Source organism: Typopeltis vanoorti, chromosome 8, assembly GCF_054136105.1.
Source record: "Typopeltis vanoorti isolate ZY-2024b chromosome 8, IOZ_Tvanoo_1.0, whole genome shotgun sequence".
Lineage (NCBI taxonomy): Eukaryota > Metazoa > Arthropoda > Arachnida > Uropygi > Thelyphonidae > Typopeltis > Typopeltis vanoorti.
The window spans coordinates 117,025,180-117,048,323 of record NC_143556.1 but is presented as its reverse complement, the minus strand read 5'-3'; the positions used below and the strand labels follow the sequence as shown (position 1 = coordinate 117,048,323).

Here is a 23,144-nt window from a genome sequence, read left to right as displayed (position 1 = left end):
GAAATTAATCATGGAAAAGTTCATAACTCAACGACAAGCCAAAAAATCGTGCTATTTTATTTTGAAAATCTGCAAATTATTGGAGAACAAATAATTTTGCAGAGATCTGCAATTAACTGGCCATTGCATTCTGCAGATATGATGGCTTCGACTTCTTCCTGAAGGAAAAGGTGTATGTGAACAAACTTCAGACAATCCAACAGCTCAAGGAGAATGTTTGTGCAGAAATTAGGGCGCTGCAGCCAGAAACATTAATGACTGTCACAGAACATTCCCTAGAAAGAGCTTGTCTTTGTGAAGCTAAAAATGGAAGGCATTTATAATATCATTATGTAACACCTCCAGGGAGTCCAAAGACTCATCGAGGGAGGGCACCTACTCTACAACATTCTGTCTCCACCACTCGATCCACCAACTACAATGAACCGCAACTACCATCATCATCTACACCAACGCCATCTACCGCCCATCACCACTGGTATTTTCGAGACAATCACAAACATCCATTCCCACAGCGGGATTCGAACCCGCAGCCTTTTGGCTGGAGAGTGGATACGCTGACCACTCAGCCAACCCAGGCCAGTAATTATGTGATGTGGTTTTGTATAACTAATAAAAAAAATAATAAAAATCTTGAGGTACTGTGTTTCATTATAGCAAAAAAATAATAAAATAATTGATAAATAAAAAAGTTCTTAAATGTTTAACCTCCTCAACCAGCCACGACGTCTATAGACGTTCAACTAAATCTGGATACGAAGCTCTAACACCCATTGAATAACATGGATAAGAAGTGCAATTTGGTGTCACTATTTCATCCACATCGGCCAGTAGGGAGGTTAAACCCCTTTGTGACTTATGGGTCACCCTGTACATGTTATCTTCAATACCCCTTAGCCTGCAAAACATAAAATATTTACTATTCATCCCCTCAAAAACAGTTTGCTCACTCCTGCTATTAGAATAACTGAATTGTATACAATGGCTTCCATAATTAAGGAACAAAGAGAAAATTCATAATAACAATATTCAACTTGGGGGGGGGGGAGAAACACATGAAAGTCGAGGCACAATTACGTAAAAATGTGACACTCAGTCTGGTTATCACATACAAATGAGTGGTGCTGTCAAGAGTAAATGCAAATAGGCCACAGCATAAGAGGCAGGCATTTTGGAGTTTTTCATTTCATTGTCTGGAGTGAGAACAAGACATTTTGTGATAGGAAAATTATTGGATATGGCAGTAAGGCATCATTTAACTAATGAATTTAGGTGGATGTAGCTAGATTGTTACATGCAAGTCATTCTGTGATTCACAGACTATGGAGCCCATTCCAACAGTCATAAACAGAATCCCAGCAAAGGCCACATGTCAACCTATAGGAACACAGGTATCTGCTTCCACTGTGCATAGTCTGTTTTCTGCATGTCCCTATTCCCACAGCATAGGAGGGAACATTTGAAATAGGCCAGGCTCTGTGCCAACTGGACCCATGTTAAATAGAGATCGGTATTATTAACAGACAAATTCTGATTTGCTCTACAAAGCAGTACTGGGCATACTCTCATCTGAGGAGAGTCAGGGACACATTATCATCCCTCTAACATCTGTGAAAGGGACATTCATGCTACCTCTGCCATCCTCATTGAACGAAGCTCTTGGACTAACATATTCAAGAAGAGACTATCGTATGCATGGACTGGCCAGTCAGGTCTTCTGACTTTAATCATACTAAGTATGTCTGGGATGCTCTAGGGAAGTGCTGCTCTATATCACTCTCCACAAAACTTTGAGGAACTTAAGAGAGCTTTGCAGGAGCAATGGCTGTTATTACCAGCTGAGCTGCTGCACACCATTATAAACAATATGAAATATCATTCTAACTGCTGTATTACTGTGAGGAGTGAATACATTCCTTATTGAGGCACTTTAACAATCTCATTTTAACCATTATCTTCATGTACCGATTTGTTAATGAATTAAAACTAATTATTTACAATTTTTGTGGATGCTTTTTTTCACATCTCATATCAAAGTACTTTTTCACTGAACTACATAAAAATTTCACTATACAGTTTTAAGTTATCGTAATTTTTAACTTTGTTCCTTAATTTATTTTAAAATACTTTAATGGTAGCATATCAAAGTAAGTTTTCATTTGGGAGGGTGTGATTTACTAAGCAGGGGTAATGTAATTCCTTCTATAAGAGTTTATGTAACATTTATAAAATTTTATGTATTTATAGGCATTTTTTCTGGGAAAACTCCCACGTTACTCCTCTTAAAAACTATTATTTTTATGGCTATTTTGCCTACTTTTGTTTAGGAGTGCCCCTTTTTTAATGTCATTGGCTTTTTATTCAAGAATTCTTAGGGCATTGCAGATGTAGTTTTAGAGACAAATATATGTAGCATAATATAAGAAAATTCGCACATACCTTTTCTTGGATGTTGTTGCCTGTCTTCTTTCTGCGTGCATACTTCTGCTGTTTGGTGTTGAAAGGAGAGTGGGGGGGTAACAATGTGGGAGAATTAAATTAATTCTTAATTCTCTGACATTGCTAACGACCCCCCCCCCACTCCCCTTTCAACACCATAACAGCAGACGTATGCACACCACAGAAAGAAGACAGGCAACAACATCCAAGAAAAAGTATGTGCTATTATGCTACATATATTTGTCTCTAAAACTACATCTGCAATGCCCTAAGAATTCTTGAGTAAAAAGCCAATGACATTAAAAAAGGAGCACTCCTAAACAAAAGCAGGCAAAATAGCCATAAAAATAAAAATTTATGTATGTAGTCTAACAAACTAAGTATACCAAAATACGTTTTGATAGTTTGGGACTATTTTTACCCTTAAAAATAGCACACAGATCAATATCAAATTCTCAAATTGCCGTTATTTACCACTTGTTGATTCATGGAAAGGAACTTCTACAAAAACATGCAGAATTCGTGTTTTGTTTTGTAGTTTTTTTTTTAATTATTTTTTTAATGCGACTATGTTCAGTATTTTTTAACATGGGCCTATGGATAGGCATTTGGAGAAAATGCAACCGGGGAGGGGGGGGGGGGGAACGGAAACAAATTGAAACTAAACTAATTCTGCATATTTTTGTAAAATGTCTTTTACGCGGATCAATAAGTAAATAATGGTCAACATTTGAGAACCTCGCATCAACCTGTGTGTTATTTTCTAGGGTAAAAATACGCAGGAAAAGAAAAAAAGTTCAAACTACCAAATGTGTCCTCCTCTGAAATCCATATAAACTTTACGGATATACGAGATGATATAATTGCGTACTTATTTCATATTAGATAGATGGAACTAGTTGGATATATGTTATTTTGATATGAACAGTTCCCAATGATGTCTCAATAAACACTTACTTGAAATTTTGCACTTTCAAGTTTATCCTTCCAGACATCTCTCTTATAGGCAAAAGCAAAGGTCAATGACATGCTCCTGGGAAATCCGTACGTCATGAGGAAACTCAATAATCAATTTTCCGTGCATTTTAATAAGATTTAATTGATTTTAAGTGGTACATATATAGCTCACACCTAGAAATCGTCTGATTAATAGTTTCTGACAATCAAATGTTTTTATTCCTTAACTTCGATAATCCTGGCATTTCATCCAAATAAACAGTACTGCATACATGTTGCAGAGAAATAGCAAACTTACTGCAAATAAAAGCTGTCGTGAATTTAAAAATGAACATCGAAATTTTAGAAAGACCTTGACATATTTTCAACAAATATATAGTTATTCATAAACGATGTCGCAGCTATGGGCTAGAGTAAAGTAAAAATAGTAAAAATGCAACACTGTGACGGGGGAGAGGGGTGAAAGAAGTCAAGAATGGCGATCCAATTACTGTAACCTTTGGACACTAACTACGCATGGGAGTTACCAGTCTCTTTTCCAGATGCTCTCGTCGGCAAAGTTCGTTTAAGGCTTGGAAGTAACGCTTTAAAATGCGAGTACCATTCTTAGAGTATATGGTGTCCTTAGGCAAGTACCATTTCGCCATCCGTAAATTCAAAAACTATGCTTTTATGGTGAGAGGCATTTTTTGTGCTCACAAAACTTGCGGCTTCCACTAGGCACTGGGTTAGTTGATTATTGGGTTATGACTAATATGACCATATTTGTGTGACACAAAAGCGGGATACTTACAACCCCCCCAAAAATTATAATTTGTAATAAAAGATAAAATTACTACTACATTTTATAAGTTGCACATTTAATACTGGTTTATTTAATAAATCAATAATTCGTATAACTTGACGCATTTTAATGCAAAATATGAAAATTATTAATTTACAAAAAAACCCATAAAATATTTATTAAAAAGTATACTTTTTTTTTTAAAATTATTGTACTTGTCAGCGACAAGGTCTTCAATAATTATATCAGGGCAGTCCTTTAAAAATTTATGAAATTCCAAGCATGGAAAATGGATTTGACAACTAGATATTTTCTGTAACTGAATATTAAAAGTACACTTCCGTTTTTGTCTATTAAATTTAAATCATTAATAAAATAAAACAACAATCGTCTGATTAATAGTTTCATCGTCAACAAGTGTTAATATATGACTACATATGTGAGTTGTGTTGTGCATAACAAGTATACCCGAGCGCCACACTTCATGTGCTAGCGATCAGGTAATGAAGCCTGAATGAATGAGTTCAATAGCGGGTATTTTGGTGTCCCGCCAAATTCGGGACGTATCGTCACTTTAGTTATGATAAGAAGATACAAAACGTTTTATGGTCAGCTCACGCGTGCAATTCTTTTTGAATAATTAAATTTTTAAAAAAAATTAAAGTTTAAATATGAAATGATAAGCAAAGCTTTTATGAATATTATGTTTCCTACAACAATGGACTGGTTCTGGCTACAGTTACTCTCAATTATAAATACATACATCTTCAAGGCCCACCTTTCCTAATTGGGTTGTGGGGGCAGCAGCTGCATGAGGCACTTCCAATGGTCACGATCCTCTGCAACCAAGCTCAGGTGTTCTGGTGGGATTTCCAAACGTGTCCACCCAAGGTTTTGGATATAATCTATCCAGCGAGTCCTTGGCCTCCCACCCTCTGGCTTGGCAAAGAGGGTCTGCTGAGGGAGCCTCTCTTGTGGCATGCTGACCAGGTGCCCGTACCAACATAACTGTGATCTCTCAACACGGAGAAGCTGCTGTTCAGTATTGAGGGTTTCCCGAATTGCAGAGCTTCTGACTCTGTCGAGTATTGTCAGCCTAGCAACCCCTCAAAGGAACCTCATTTCAGTCACTTGGATTCGTGTCCGCATTCTTTCGGTCATTACCCAACTATCATGACCATAGATGAGGATGGGGACATAGAGTGTATTGAAGACAGCCAGCTTTGCTTTCTGGCTTAACTCCTGCTTCAATACTACCGAACAACCAAGCTCATGCAATATTGAGCTTGCTAAGCCAATTCGAGTATCTAGCTCTACGTCCCATTTTCCATCATTCGTGCATATGGACCCAAGGTATTTAAACTTCTCCACCTGCCTCAATGGGACTCCACTTACATGTAGAGTGCACTGGGATGGTTGTCTTGAGACCACAAAAGTTTTGGCCACACTGATCTTCATTCTGGCGTCTGCACAAACAGCTACAAGCCTATCCAGGTTCTGCTGGAGGTCATCTGTGGAAGAGCTAAGCAGAACTAGGTCATCTGCAAAAAGCAGACATCCGATGCTACATCTTCCAATTCTGACACACTCACTGCCTCGGCTGTGCCTATCAATCCAGTCCATAAATATTATGAAAAGGAGGGGTGAAAGAACACACCCTTGGCAGAGGCCAGCGGAGACTGTGAAAGGTTCAGACTTTGTGCTGTTTACCCAGACACAAAACTCTGGGCATTCATACAGGAATTTGATGGCAGCTAATAGTTGGCCATCAACTCCATACTCCTCTACTACTTGCCAAAGCTTATCCCGAGGAACCCGGTCATATGCCTTCTCCAAGTCCACAAAACATGTGTAGACATTCTTGGCATATTCCCAAGATTTCTCAAACTCTTGCCTTAAAGTGAAGATTTGGTCAGTTGTGCTTCTACCAGGACGAAAGCCACATTATTCTTCCTGGAACCTTGACTCAACTAAGCTCCTGCACCGTCTTTCCAAGCACCTAGCATACACTTTCCCAGGCAGGCTGAGCATAGAGATGCCACGATAGTTACTGCAATCCTTCTAGTCTCCCTTTTTGAAGACTGGTATTATTATGCCTGTCTACCATTGCTTTGGTGCTCGCCCAGATATCCAAGCAGCCTGACACACTTGAGTCAGCCGGAGAACACCGTCTCGATTTAAGGCTTTTAGCATTTCGGGCAGAATTTCATCATCGCCAGCAGCCTTGCCCGATTTTAACAATTTTATTGCTAAATGGACCTCTTCTGCTGTGAGACTAGTCATTGCCCCGATCTGCACCTCTTCGATGTCCACAACTGCTAGGCCACCCTGGTTAAGAAGGCTCTCAAAGTATTCCCTCCATCTGTGGAGGATATCCTTCTCGGTTGTTAAAAGTGCACCATCAGAGGCCTTAATTGCCCTTGCTGTGCACGATTTCCTCCCTCGAAGGCGGCAGATGGTCTGCCAGAATACTTTGTTTGCATTTGCATAGGATGAGTCTAATCTTTCTCCAAAGGATTCCCATGCCTTCTGCTTTGCTGTCTTTACTGCCTTAGCAGCAGCTTTTCGTGCCTCAGCATACCGCAAACGCATCTCAGGTGACCTGACCCTAATCCATGTTAGGTAGGACTCATTTTTTGCCCGGAGAGTTTTTTAGACTTCTTGGTTCCACCAAGGTGTCCTTCTCACTGCCCGTTGCCACACTGAGCCGCTTTCTGCCACGGCATGAGAGTGCAGAGGCAGTGACAGCTGTTCTGAGCAGCTTCCACTCCTCCTCCTCAACATCTGCAGTGCTTGGGAATCTCTTTGAACCTGGAGGAAATGTCATCTGCAAAATTCTTCCTCACAGCCTCATTTTCCAATGCCTCCCATTTCACGCGGTATAGTTGCTCAGGCCTACCAGCGTTGATGGTAGCATCTGGTTTCGGAAGCGGTAGAGTGCACACAACAATGTGGTGGTCAGTTGACAGTTCTTCCCCTCTTCTCACACGAACATCCAACACTGAAGAAAATAGGTCTGCTGAGACTATAAAGAAGTCAATCAGAGATCTTTGTTCTAGTGTATCCCTGTACCAGGTATACTCGGTGCTGGAAGAAGGTATTCATAATGAATACCTTCTCCATAATGAATACCTACTCGGTGCTGGAAGAAGGTATTCATTATGGAGAAGCTGTTAGTACAGCAGAAGTCCAATAATTTCAACCCATTCACGTGGTCAGGGGCACCGTTCCTGCCAACCACACTCCTCCATGTCTGGTCATCTGTTCCAACATGTGCATTGAAGTCACCCATTAGCAGGACTGATTCCATGTCTGCCACCCTGTCAAAAGCAGCATTCACTTCCTCTAGGAAGGCAGAGTATTCTGACTCCAGATTAGGTGCATAGGCTTGCACCACAGCCAAATCATGGTTTTTCATCTGGAGCCTTAACACACATACCTGTCCCCCCAATGGGATCCACTCAGCAACACAGTCTGACAGCTGGGGGCTTGTGAGTATCCCCACACCCGCCTGAGCAGACATTGTCGGGCTCACACCAGAGGAGTAGAGCTTCCACCCCTTATCCAGGTCAAGAGTTCCAGAGCCTCTCCTCTTGGTTGAAGAAAGCCCAACTAAGTCTAGCCAGTAGCGCTTGGCTTCCTCAACCAGTTCCAATTCCTTCCCTGTCAGAGAGAAGATGTTCCGGTTGCCTAAAGCCATAGTCTGGTGCCGTTGTCGTTGCCATTTCCGTCCTTTTGCAGAACCATTTCTTTGTGCTGCCCCTAAACACCTCCCCAAACAGGTAGTGGGCCCATTGATGGAGTTTCCTCTAGCAGAGTGCTGAGGAGTGGTGTCTAAGGGAGACTGTAACATATTTTTCGAATGGGTCCCTCTGCCTAAAACCCAAATGCATCCCTTGGTAACCCGTGCGACGGATGATGCGATATGAACATTTTTTGATGTCCTGATAACATTCCTGTTAGCACAAGACGAAATGACACAGCAAAATAGGAAAGATTCCCTTCAAATACTCTAATAGCATTCACGGAAAGGAGAAAGAAGAGAAGAATTATAAATAATAGAAAAAGATATTAATGAGAACAACGATGTGATGATATCAGCCTACCCAGAATTTTGTGTCATTTTAACAGCGTTTTATATTAATTATATACACTTGCATTTTATTATGTTTTAGATTTCTTAGGTATTTAACATATATCATTAATAAATTATATATTTAGTTTAATCCTTTATCCAAGTGTAAGCAAACAAAATTTGCACCTGAAGTATCTTCAGCATTGGGGCAACTCATGGCAAAGGTAGAGTTCTGATCACTTTCCTTAGTATATCATAATGTATAGCATTATATATCTCCTTGCGGACATGTATAATGCTATGCATTATGGGAAAGGTCACTACCCAGACTGGTTTCGACCTTTATTGAGGTCTCTTCAGTGGGAGCCGGACCCAGAGGTGATACCAAGGTTGAAGCAATGCAGAAGTCATATTTCCATATGCCAGTTGCCAAAAGATGTCACACCTTATTATTAAATTACTCTGGATTAGAGAAATATGTTGGAAGATTTTGTTCACTTGGTTAGGCTATAAATTATATATTTAGTTTAATCCTTTATCCAAGTGTATGCAAACAAAGTTTGTGCCTTTGTTTGCATACACTTGGATAAATGTAAGATAAATAAATAATAGATAAGAGAAAGATGTTGAAATACATAAATATAAGAGAAAGATGTTGAAATAAACTTTCAACATCTTTCTCTAATGGTATATTCTGGTAATTGGACATTTTTTTTAATAAGCTATATAAAACACAATGAATTAATAAAAGACCCGACAAGTTTCGTAAGTTGTTTGACTTACATCTTCACGAGTAAAAGGTAACTGAAAGTTAAAACAACAAAAAAGAGATCAACAGTTCATACTATACAGTTGTAGCAGTCTGACTATTCATAAAATTAAAAATAAGAATGCAGATTCAAAGCAGTGCTGGGTTTAAACAATGCTGGATGATGCCACGTTCTGTTGTTCACGTTCATAATGTCCGCGGTCTGACTGAGGTATATTTTTTTTATTAAAGCTGACCAAACTTGGAGAATTAATCCTTGATTTTTATTGAATTGTGTTGGTATTTTAAGCATGTTTGCAGCTTCTTTAAATTTCCTTATGTAACAGTTTTTTTTTCTATGTACAACATGTTTGTATTCTGCCATAGTACATTATGGCTGGTGGAAGTGGTATGGAAAGCTAGACCTGATTTTTGTTCTCTTCTGTTTTGTACATCCTTTTGGTGTTCGTTCATGCGAATTTCCCCAGATCTTCCTGCCTGTCCTACGTAGCATATGCTGCAAGAACAATAAATGTTGTAAACACCTTGTTTTTTTAAAGGATGATGGGGAGGTTTCGGGGTATGTAGAAATCTCAAAATTTTTTCCTCTGGCAGAAAGGCTACTTTGGTGTTATATTTGTTAAGTAATTTAGCCATGTTGTCTGTAACATTTTTGATATATGGAAGCGTGATAGCGTTTTTGAAATCTTGTTTCTGAGAGATGCTTTGTAAGAGGTGTGTGGAGGATTTTTTTGATAGTCTTGGTTTCATAACCATTCTTTTGAAAGATCTGTGTTAGATATTCTAATTCTTCATTTCTCTGTTTTTGCTGGAAATGTTATACGCTCTGTCTCTTAGGGTTTTTTTTATACCTATTATTTGCGAAGTGGTGGTGTGAGGCAGCCTTAAGAAATCTTCCTCTGTTGGTGGGCTTTCTATATATTGAGAAAGAAAGTTTATTATCCTTTTCATTGACTTCTAATAGAATGTCTAGAAAAGGTAGTTTTCTAAGTTCTTCTTGTTCTAAAGTAAATTTTATATTATTATGCAAATTATTTAGGTAATCTTTGAAAGCAATGAGTTCATCTGTTGTTCCTGGTCATATGATGATAATTGTTTAAAGCATTATTTTCAAAGTTTTCCATAAATAGGTTAGCTAAAGCCGGAGAGAGGGAAGAGCCCATAGCCAGTCCTTCTTTTTGTTTCCAAAATTTGTTTTGAAACATGAAAAAAGTATTATTTATACAATGTTTATAAAGATCTATGATGTCCGGAGGAAAAAGGTCTTCTAGGAGATTCACAATTTTGTTTCTTGGAACATTTGTAAATAGGCTTATAACATCCAAACTTGCTAATATATCTGAAGGTCCAATATAAATATCTTTTACTTTTTCAATAAAATGTGTACTGTTCTTGATGAAAGAAGATGTTGTTCCAAGAAACGAAACTGTGAATCTCCTAGAAGACCTTTTTCCTCCAGACATCATAGATCTTTATAAACATTGTATAAATTATACTTTTTTCACGTTTCAAGGCAAATTTTGGGAACAAAAAGAAGGACTGGCTATGGGCTCTTCCCTCTCTCTGGCTTTAGCTAACCTATTTATGAAAAACATTGAAAATAATGCTTTAAACAATTATCATCAAAAACAAAAAACATGGCTATGCTATGTCGATGATATATTCATCATATGGCCAGGAACAACAGATGAACTCATTGCATTCAAAGATTAATTACCTAAATAATTTGCATAATAATATAAAATTTACTTTAGAACAAGAACTTAGAAAACTGCCTTTTCTAGACATTCTATTAGAAGTCAATGAAAAGGATAATAAACTTTCTTTCTCAATATACATAAAGCCCACCAACAGAGGAAGATTTCTTAAGGCGGCTTCACACCACCACCCTTCGCAAAAAATAGGTATAATAAAAACCCTAAGGGTCATAGCGTATAACGTTTCTAGTACATAAAAACAGAGAAATGAAGAATTAGAATATCTAACACAGATCTCTCAAAAGAATGGTTACGAAACCAAGACTATCAAAAAAATCCTCCACACACATCATACAAGCATCTCTCAGAAAAGATTTCAAAAATGCTATCGCGCTTCCATATATCAAAAATGTTACAGACAAGATGGCTAAATTACTTAACAAATATAACACCAAAGTAGCCTTTCTGCTGCTGGAAAAAATTTCGAGATTTCTACATCCTCTGAAACCTCCCCATCATCCTTTAAAAAACCAGATGTTTACAACATTTATTGTTCTTGCAGCATCTGCTACGTAGGACAGATAGGGAGATCTGGGGAAATTCACATGAACAAACACCAAAAAGGATGTACAAAATAGAAGAGAACAAAAATCAAGTCTAGCTTTCCATACCACTTCCACAATGTACCATGGCAGAATACAAACATGTCGTACATAGAAAAAACTGTTACATAAGGAAATTTAAAGAAGCTGCAAACATGCTTAAAATACCAACACAATGCAATAAAAATCAAGGATTAATTCTCCACCAAGTTTGGCCAGTTTTAATAAAAAAATATACCTCAGTCAGACTTCAGGACATTATGAAAGTGAACAACAGAACGTGGCATCATCCAGCATTGTTTAAACCTAGCACTGCTTTGAATCTGCATTCTGATTTTTAATTTTATGAATAGTCAGACTGCTACAACTGTATAGTATGAACTGTTAATCTCTTTTTTGTTGTTTTAACTTTCAGTTACCTTTTACCCCTGTAGATGTAAGTCAAACGACTTACGAAACTTGTTGGGTTTTTTATTAATTCATTGTTTTATATAGCTTATTAAAAAAAAATGTGGTCCAATTACCAGAATATACCATGTGAACTTCTAAACCACAGAAACCTCCACTTACAATCTTTCTCTAATCCAGAGTAATTTAATAATAAGGTGCGACACCTTTTGGCAACTGGCATATGGAAATGTGACTTCTGCACTGCTTCAACCTTAGTATCAGGAATTGTCTGTGGACTTTTGATGTGAACGGACGTGTTATTTTAGACTGAGCCTGATTAGTTTGTTTACAAGGTTTTTCACGAAACGCACATTTCACTGGTGCAGACACAGTTTGTTTACTACTGTCTCCCCCTCTGCATGAAACATGCAAGAGGTCTAATGGCCAACAGGCCCCACCCGCAATGAGGACCAGTGGTGGATTTATGGTTTTATTTAGGGAGGTAGGATTTCAATCTGTGGCAAAGTGAATTCGTAACACTCCTTTTTCCCTACTGTAGGACAGTTAGTTGTACTTTATTGCTGGTAGACACCTGAGAGTGTCTACGGGATTTGCTAGTGGACCCTCAAAAGTCCACAAGATTACCTGTAACCTGCTAGGGACACCTGAGCAATCTCTACTCTTTCTCCATCTGTGTCTTTACACATTTCTAAATTATTGTTGTCATGGCAAAACTTCTGAATGAAGCCAAATTCGAGGAAGTATACAATGAATTCCTCAGACCAGGAAAGCTGCCGAGTGATAATTGGCCGGGAAAAGTCAAACTCTTTGACACATCCCCCCCCCCCCCCCCTCAGCAGTCACAGAGGACAATATGGATGACATAAGTGAAGATCCCATAACTCTGACGCAATCAGATTTTGCACACTCCCCAAGTATGGAAGATGCTACATCCCAAGACAGCAGTTACCAGACCTTCGAAACACATACAGAATTCCAAATGGTCAAAAAGAAGAGGAAAATCTCCACCAATGTTGAAGCACCCAAAACAACAGGAATGGAAACACTCAATGTTCCTAAAGAAAAGATACCACCAGTCATCTTACGGGATAAGGAAAAATGGATCCCTGTCTCGTCAGCCCTCAGAGAACAAAACATCTCATTCTCATGGGCCAAAAACTCAGATGAGGGAGTTAAAACACAACCCACTACTGTCATGGATTACAGACAGATGACCAGATTTATGGACAATGTTAATGTCCCATACCACACCTTCACTTTACCAAGCGAAAAGAACCTGAAGGTGGTTCTACGTGGACAGCTGAAGGTATCACTCCTGAAGATGTGAGCGCTGATCTCTCTAGACAGGGCCTGTCCACAGTAAAAGTGAGCAGGATGCTCAGAGCACATAAAAGACCAATGCCTTTGGTGCTGGTGGAAATAAGCAACACACAGAAACAAATCTATGATCTAACTGTAGTATGCAAACTCAAAATAACAACTGAGCCACTTAGAAAGAGGGCATCAGCTGGACAGTGTCATAGGTGCCAAAGGCTTGGGCATGCCCAAAAATTATGTAAGGGAGCCTACAGGTGCTTGAAGTGCGGCGAGGGACACCAGACCATCACTTGCTCAAGCCACGCACTACTCCTGTCTGCTGCGCAAACTGCAGAGGACCTCATCCCGCCAACTACAAGGGATGCCTTTTCAATCCAAAAAATCGAGGGTTAGCAAAAGCCAATCTTGCTCTTCCTTGTAATGACACTATAAGCAACCTAGTGGGCCATCCCCCAGCTCGAAAGGCCTCACCTTCAACCACAGGAAGGAACACGACCCACAATCAAAACATATGTTGAGGCTGCAAGCACTAAGTTACCCACATGCTCTCAAGGTATTCTTCAAAGGTAAAAACAGATCATTCTTGGCTATGGTTTTTACAGTAGAGGCAACAATTTTCCATTAACTCAACATCTTTTCCTGACTAAGATCTGCCAGTAACTGACAAATTCGCATCTGTAGAAGCATAGAGATGCGATTTTTTTTTTTTTTTTTACAATAATTAAACAGAATTGCATTAAGGTATAATGTTATGAATTTATATATCAATTTGTAATCAGAATAACTGAGTCAAGTTTCACTGGGGAAAACACAACAACAGCACACATCTTTGTTCATTAAGTTACAAATGCATGTTTTATATTTTATATTGCTCAAATATAAAATAACCAAATGCTAACAGTTGCACTTTAATTCCAAAGCTCTGAACTTACTTTCTTATGTAACTGAAATTGATTTATTTTTCTTTCGTTAGCATTAGTAAGTTAAGTAACGAAAATGAGACAAACAAGGTTTTTTTTGCATTCCTCACTAAACAAAACACGTGTCTGAAAGTAGGGCTACCAATTTCTTGAAAACAGTATGCAACAATGTCAACCATCAAAAAAAAAAAAGAAAGAAAGAAAGAAAAATTGTAAAGAAAATAAAATGTTTACCTTCAAATAACTATTTATGATCACAGCAAGCAAGAAATTCATCAGCTTTTCAAAGTTTTGAAATTCCTACCCATATTGTTTTCATCATTTGGTATCATTTAAATGAAGAACGGGTCTGGCTATTAAGTCTGTTAATTTTTTTGATTTTTCTCATCCAATGGCGAGTATTATTTGATGAGAATCTGCATGCTATGATACCTTTTTATTTTCTACAACAAACTTTTTAAGAGTTTAGTAACTTGATCGGTTAAAATATCTAATGTCTCTCTGTAAATAGCCAAATTCGAACAGTCATATTTTTAGAATTTGGTACAACTTTTTTCTAGTCTGGTGAAGGTATCTACAGATGTAGTAACAAAATTGTCACTTTTCAGTTCATTTGTACTTTATTCACAAAACTACAATTCCATTATTTGCTTTGGTCTCTGTTTTTAATTCCCCCAACACGCTGTGAAATAAGTTTTGAATTGCACTCGTCACTTGATTTTATCTGCACACTATCATACCTTTTTCTACAGCAATATTTTTAAGTTTTAGTAATGTATTGGGTTGAAATATCTAATGTCTCTGTAAAATAACCAAATTCTAACAGTCGTACTTTAAGTACGACTGTATTTTCTAGTCTGTTGGAGGTATCTACAGATATAATAACAAAATTGTCACTTTTCAAGTGAAATATTCACCACTAAAATTCTGGCGATTAATTTAATACCCGATTCCTTTTGCTTCCAAGAGTTGACACAGTTTCTTGAAATATTTGAGGGCTTGAATGAACAAATAACTTTTAATTCACTGAGTGGATTTTCCAAAAAAAAAAATTGTCTTACTTAAATTTGTACAACACATCAACAACACCCAATTTGTTCATTTAAATTTACACATTTTATTTCAGTGAAATATTATTTACAAATGTATTTACTGAATCTAACATATAGAAAATAAATAAAGTGAAAAATACAATCTATTTTTTGTTCCTTAATTTTCATATTGTTAAATTCGTGCTGTTGTTCAAAGGCCCATGCTTGTGGAATTGTCATCATGTGGTTTTTGGCAATGCGACTCTCATCTGAAAGTTTATTTTCATTTTGCGATCATTGGGAATTTGTTACTGCATGGCACCACAAATAAATGGTTATTTATTATTATTATTTCATTGATTATTAGCTCTGATCTTATATTTTATGTTAACTTTCTGTTACAAAATTCTAAACAATTAGAACTTTTCACAAAGAAACTTTCAAAAAATTTTGTGGCTCACCCATTATTTTTATATTACTGGACACAAAACACCACAACACCATACAGCAGCTGCAGTGGATGAACGATTGCCTTAAGTCCAAAGTCACTCGACTCTATGTTTTTTTCTTATACTACTGTTTACCCTTACCATGCCCTACCCTGACCACGTGTGTAGAGGCTTAAGTGCTGTGAGGACATCATGTTGGAGGCTTAATGGATTTTTTACAACACTCAAAAAGAATTAAAACAGAATTTAATACTTCCTATATTTCGTCCTAGTCACTAGGACATCTACGGGGATTACAAAAACAATTAATGTAACATGCACACAAAAACTTACAATACTAAGCCCAACCACGTGGGTGACACTAAAGTCCTATCTAGGTAGAGCGCCCTCTAAGGGCAGTAGTAGGTGGCCTGGAATGTAAGGTGAGAACTCTGGTGATGAGTGTTTCCCAAATCTTCGGAAGTTTAATGCAACTGTATTTATTGAGATTTGGTTGGTTTTTGAGAGCTGCTGCTGCTTCTAAGAAAAGTCTCTCTTTCTTGAATTTGCTGTGGTGGAGCATGGTGGTTTTCTTCCATGATACCCTGTATGTGGTGTCCAAAACATGGTCAGCCAAGCCTGAATGGCCATAGTTGTGATTGAAGATGTAAGACTTGTGTTCCTCTAGACGGATGGATGCTGATCTGCCTGTCTGTCCAAAGTATGCCAGCTTACAGGAACAGGGTACTTTGTAAACTCCAGGCAGAGAGAGAGAGGAAGGAGCTGATCTTTCGTAGAACGGATAAGGTAGCAAGTTTGCGGTGGGGCTTATATGTTGTTTGTAAGTTGTACTGTTAAAGTAGCTTGGTTATTTTTTCGGATGTGAAACGGATGTAGGGTATGGTGGTGGCATTTTTAAATTCTTGTTGACGAGAAGGATGGGGAATGGGCGAGGAGTTGATTATTTTTTTGATACTGTGATCGCTGTAGCCATTGGAGAGGAAAGTGCTATGTATGTGGTTAAGCTCAGTAGTGAGGGCGGTTCCACTGGAACAAAGATTGTGGGCTCTCTTGGTAAGAGTTTTAATAATGCCATATTGTTGAGAGGGGTGGTGGTGGAAGAGTTTGTGAATGTATCTGCCTGTGTGTGTGGGTTTTCTGTATACGGTGAAGGTAAGTGAATCATTAGGCAGGCGTGTAACTAAGGTGTCTAGGAAGGGTAAACAATTGTTCTTTTCCTTTTCCATAGTGAAATGGATTCTTGGATGTAGACTATTGAGATGACTGAGGAAGGAGTTTAACATGTCTGGGCCATGAGGCCAAATAGAGAACACATCATCTACATATCTTAGCCAGATAGAAGGCTTGAGTGGAGCTGAGTCTATGGCTCGTTTTTCGAAATCTTCCATATAGCAATTGGCAAGAGGGGATGAGAGGGGGGGAACCCGTGGCAATTCCCTCTATCTGCTTGTAGATTTTGTTGTTCCAAGAGAAATACCCAGAGTTAATGGCAAAGGAAAAGAGATCTAAGATGTCAGAGGGAAAAACGTTTTCTAAGAGAGATAAGGTGTCAAGGGAATATTCGTAAACAAAGAGGAGATATCAAAGCTTACCAATATGTCTGTCTTATTCAAGGTTAAATTTTCTGTGAGGGCTTTAAAGTGGGTCGAGTTTTTTATATAGGAAGGGGACCTTCCGGTGAGGGGGATCAGAGAGTTGGCCAGCTGTTTAGATAGTCTATAGCAAGGTGCATTGGTGCCATCTACTATAGGCCTGAGTGGGGAATTGGGTTTGTGGATTTTTGGTAAACCGTATATTCGGGGGGGACAGGAGCGGAAAGGTTTAAGTTTTTTCGTGACATCAGGGGGCCAGGAAGATACTTTTTTGAGTAAGATTTTCAGTTTCTTAACTTGTGTTTTTGTGGGGTCGTGTTCTAGCGGGATGTAGGTAGTGCGATCACGGAGGATAATGTTCATTTTACGATTATATTCGCTGGTATTAAGAACGACTGTGGCATTACTCTTATCCGCTCTGGTGATGACGATACTTTTTTCTTTACGTAGTTTCAGGAGAGCCGTGCGTTGGGCACATGATAAATTATTTTTTGGAGGCGAAGAATGTGCAGGGATGTTGGCTACATCAAGTCTGATGTTGTTAGCTATCTCCGACGGTAAGCGACCGATTCCACGTTCGATGTTCACCATTACGTCAAGCACCGGCACTTCCTTCGGAGCGACGGCAAAATTACGGCCGAGGCAAAGGGCGCTGACGGCATCGTCGTTGAGCCTTTTGGAAGAGAGGTTTATTACTGTCTGGAGCGGTTGAATTTGTGGTTGTGGTTTGTTTTTCACAAGGTTGCTATATTTCTTGATGTGTTTATTTTTTATTTTTTGGAATTCTCTCTGTGCGGAAGTTTCCGAAATGCCAGAGAGAATCGACCATAGTTCAGGGTTAAGAACGGTGGAGAGCTCTGAATGTAAGGAGCCAATGGCGGCGTTCGTCACTGCGAGGGTAGCACGTGTAGAGGCGATTTTCTCGCGGAGACAGACAGGCAGATCAGCATCCATCCATCTAGAGGAACACAAGTCTTACATCTTCAAACACAACTATGGCCATTCAGGCTTGGCTGACCATGTTTTGGACACCACCCACAGGGTATCATGGAAGAAAACCACTATGCTCCACCACAGCAAATTCAAGAAAGAGAGACTTTTCTTAGAAGCAGCAGCAGCTCTCAAAAACCAACCAAATCTCAATAAATACGGTTGCATTAAGCTTCTGAAGATTTGAGAAACACTCATCACCAGAGTTCCCACCTTACATTTCAGGCCACCTACTACTGCCCTTAGAGGGCGCTCTACCTAGATAGGCCTTTAGTGTCACCCACGTGGTTCTGCTTAGTATTGTAAGTTTTTGTGTGCATGTTACATTAATTGTTTTTGTAATCCCCGTAGATGTCCTAGTGACTAGTACGAAATATAGGAAGTATTAAATTCTATTTTAATTCTTTTTGAGTGTTGTAAAAAATCCATTAAACCTCCCACATGATGACCTACCCTGACCGTTCCTTCAAAAATGAACCTTTTGCACAGATGACTCAACGACATGTTTTCGCATGTTGCTGGATACACTGTTGAAATGTTTTTATCTTAACTTTGTGTGGGGAAAGGTAAATTTCTATTTGTGTTATCTGGAGAGTACAAACCTTTTTCTACACCAAACTTTTTTAAGAGTTTAAGTAACGTTTTTGGATTAAATTATCTGCTGTGTCTCTGTAAATCCACCAAATTCAAACAGGTCGGATTTTCGAGTATGTGAACGAAATGTTTGCAGATAACTCAAGCAATGTCAATCAGGTAGCATTAGACAATTTTCTAAAATAATTAATTAATTACATAATACCAGTTTCCTCACTTGTTTTTTTTTCCCCACATTCCTGGCATAATTTCACAGTAGTGAGTTTTTTTTACAATAATTAAACAGAATTGCATTAAGGTATAAAGTTATGAATTTAAATATCAAATTCTAAACTGAATAACTGAGTAAAAATTTCACTGTGGAAAACACAACAAAAACACACATCTTTGTTCATTTAAGTTTTACAAATGCATATTTTATTTTGCTGAAATATTATTTACAAAGGAAAAAAATATTTCACAATATTTAGTTTACACTCTTAATATTTTCCAGAGTTCAAATAAAGAAATTTTTCGTTACTCACTGCTTCTTAGTTACATTATATCAAAATAATTGGTCAAGCAAAAAAGTTTTTAGATCAGATACTATAGTAAGTACAGCTCTATACATTTGATATTGCATCAGTCTTGAAATGACACCATGCCTTGTTAAGCTTTCTGTGTATTCTCTTGTCACCACATATACACAAGCAGTTTTTGTAAAATGTTCGTAAATATCCCAAAATAAAGAATCTTTATCGAATTGAATAAAATCTTGAAGGGTCTAATTTTACCATTGATGAATTTAGACGATTAGCATAATTTTCCCCATGATATGCTGGTAATTCAGTTTCCAAAAATAGTAAATCATTATCAATGTCGTACATTTTTGGTGAAAATCTCTCAGCTTCTTCACAACTTATAGAGAAAACTTTACATCCACCAGCTGCTGTATCATTGATCATTAATTCCCCATCTTGGCATTTCAGAATATAACAGTCACCGAGATCCATTTCGTAGTCAACTCTTCTTTGCAAGTAGCCAAGGATATCAGACCACTTCCTGCATAACTTTTCCCAAGTTGTCCTGGATAAATACATCACAATGTACGTGTCCTCTAAAATAATAATCGGTTTCCATCCTTTTAGGGCTATGTGAAGAGTTTTGTCTCGTGCTATTTTCCCGAAGAAAGAAAATTTCAGACTTTTGTGGTTCACTCATTATTTTAATTTAACTGGACACAAAACACCACAACACTATCTGATAGCTGCACTGGATGAACGAATTGCAGTAACTGAAAAGGCACTCGACTCGTTTGTTTTCCCTTATAGTACTGTTTACCTGACCCTTATTCTGACCGTTCCTTAAAAAACGAAACTTTTGCGCAGATGACTCACAGACATGTTTTTCCATGCTGGTGGATTTGATGCTGATGTGAATTTATTTTACTTTGTGACATCATGGGGCAAAATTCATCTCTGTGGCTCGAATTCATCCAAGGGGGAGATGATCGCCACTTGTGGATATCTTTTAGTGATGGCACCTCAAACTGATAACTAATGAGATGAGCGAGATAGCCATTTGCAGATGTCCGAAATTGTTTGGATGAGAAAAAAAAGCATTACATGGTGGAAATGAAAAGGGAGTCGAGAGGTTAACAGTGGTCTTCCCTGCAAGGTCCCCCCCACACACACCTCCCCCAACCCTCCCTCTCCTCCGTTCATCCATGGGGAGATGAGCGAGCTCACCGTTTGCCAATATCTTTTAATGATGTCACCTCCAACTGATAATGATAACTTCGGAGAAAAAAAAAAAACAGGTGATAGAGGTGAAAGGGTAGTGAGCGGATGACAGTGGTCTTCCCTGCAATGCTACCCCACCCCATCCTCTAACACCTCATCTACCTCTCCTCCGGAAGATGTTTGCTCAGGCTAGTGGAGATGAGCGAGCTCATCATTTGCAGATATCTTTTAGTGATGTCACCTCCAACTGATACTGATAACTTTGGAGGAAAACTGATACTGATAACTCTGGAGGTCTTCCCTGCAAGGGTGGGGGAGCTTTGCAGGAAAGACCACTGTCATCCTCTCTACTACCCTTTCACTTCCACCATGTAATGCTTTTTTTTCCCATCCCAACAATTTCGAACATCTGCAAATGGCTAGCTCGCTCATCTCATTGGTTACGAGTTTGAGGTGACATCACTAAAAAAAAGTTCACAAGTAGGGTCGACAAAAAAGCGAAGAGAAATGACACATTTTAAGATAATACATTTGAAAATCTACAGTGTATAAGGAAAAGAAATTCACACAATTTATTTATTGATTAGAATTATATATATTGGTTATAAAAAAAAATGGGGAACTGATATCCTGTAATTAATTATTTCAGAAAATTTTCTAATGCTACTGTCTAATGTTTACAGAACTCAAACATTGTCTATTGACAATGTTTGAGTTATCTGTAAACATTTCGTTCACATACCCAAACGTTGAACTGATAATACCATGCAAAACATCAAAGGGAAGATGTGAGTCATGAAAAAGGCAAAGTTTGGATTGTCATGTGGGAAGTATTATCAAACCCTCAAGTAAAACCAGGAGAATTCCAATCCCCCCCCCCCAGTCAGAAAAGTCACACAAGTAGGGACAACAATTGGCTAAGGGAAATGACACAGTGCTACCATGAGTGAAGGAAAGAAACGAAGTGCATATTAATCTATAAGGAAAAAGAGTCACGTGCATTTCAGACCTTGTGTTTTGTGCTGTGAATATATTTTAAAAATCAACAATTTGGAATAGTCAGAAAACCTCGATAGTTCCAAGATGTCCCCATTCTGGAAAGACTGCAAGTAATTTAAATTATCATTAAAATTTCTAGACTACATACAAAAGTTATCAATTTAAGTCTCAGTTTATTTTAATTTATTTTTTAAATACTGTTTGGTTTTTCTCTTGACTGTAAACTAAAAATACCAATAGTCAAAACATTTTGTAAAAAAAATAACTTTAATTAGCAAAAGTAATGAAGTTTAAGATCTCGATGTAGACAAATCAAAATATTCGGATGAGTTTTGTATATGAAAAAATAAAAAAGGTGTGTTTGAGGGACACCAGCATATAATTAAATTATTCAGAAAAGCCCAAACGTTGCCGCCATCTAGACTCTACTCTATGAATTCCCATAGTCTTAACAGGAAAGAAATACCCCAAACTGTATTGGAAAATTAGTACCGCCATCTATAGACATCCAAACACAAAACTTGACGATAATGATGGATATTTGTCACCCAGGGAAAATTCCAAGATATCTTATCTCAAAAACATCGCCCACAATTCCATAGGCAAACCAAAACATCACGTTATGTCAGAGACATATGTCCCCCAGAAATTTCCAAACATATAACATCACGAATCCTTATCGTTAAACATCACCCACAATGCTATACGCGAACCAAACACACGACGTGATGTCCCTGACAGAAGGGGTCCCCAAGCAAAATTCCAAACATGAGAAAGAGTAGATATTTTTGAACACTTTCTTGGAGATATATTCATTTTTAGCTATGCAAAATGAATAAAACACAGAATGTCAACTTGTTTACACTTAAATTGTACATATTTGGTCTGATGTATTAAAATAAAGAACTTTTATTGTTAAAAGACCAGAAGATAAATGATAAAATATACAAAAAAGCCAACAAGTTTCAGTAGCCACTGTCTAGCATTTTCAAGGCTGAACTAGTGTGAAAACAAATGCATTAAGTTACATGTAAAACATAGACTTTAGTAACTGTTAGGCCGTTATATTTGATCATTCGTGTTTGATGGCGGCATGCGTTACAATGCTTCAGTCAGAATCCGGTACATGACCATGTGTTGTGTAGTTTTTTGCATATTGTAGTTCTTGAACTGAGAATGATGAGATTTTTCCATATGTCTTTAAGAATAATACCTTAATTTCTATTTAAATTATTCCCTGTGCGTAGTACCACAGCTGCTTCTTTGAATGTTCTGTGTCTGTAGTCATTCTCGATGTAAGGCATAGAACTGTTCTTCCAATCTATAACGTGATTTGATGTTGAGAAATGATGAGCTAAACTAGATGTGATGATTCTATTATGATTGACATCCCCCACATGCTCCTTCTGTCTTATTTCAAAACTTCTAGAAGTCTGACCAATGTAAGAAAGGCCACAAATTTCATATACTCCAGGATATTTGAAGAAAGGTACCTCATGATCTTAAGATTTGTCTGATCATGGTAGTTGGTTTAAAAACCACTGATGTTATGAGCTTTTAACATTCTCGCCAATTTTGTGGAAACTGAATTAATATATGGAATGACAGCTGTGGACACATATTGGGGCACCGTAACACGTTGTTGGTGGTTGTCTTTAAATAGCAATTTGTTTAAAATGTTAAAGGGTATCCATTCAGAGATAGAGTGTTAGCTATTAGTGACAGTTCTCTCTGTACATCTGCTTCTTTTGAAATAGACCTTAAGGCTCTATTACGGAGCATGTGAATGATGCTGTG

The 23,144-nt window shown here is 37.9% G+C and overlaps 1 protein-coding gene across 4 annotated transcripts in view; it reads right to left on the bottom strand.

The window, feature by feature from the left end:
- Positions 1-23,144, bottom strand: part of LOC150104303 (uncharacterized) — a 397,984-nt gene that overhangs the window by 317,536 nt on the left and 57,304 nt on the right. Inside the window, exon 1 of one of the 4 annotated variants that reach the window (XM_090396288.1) lies at positions 3,397-3,936. The exons of the other annotated variants lie outside the window; for them this stretch is intronic. Coding sequence (XP_090252414.1) covers positions 3,397-3,492 — 96 coding nt within the window. The 5' untranslated portion in view covers positions 3,493-3,936. Of the gene's footprint in view, positions 1-3,396; positions 3,937-23,144 lie in introns of those variants that run through there. 4 annotated transcript variants of the gene reach the window in all.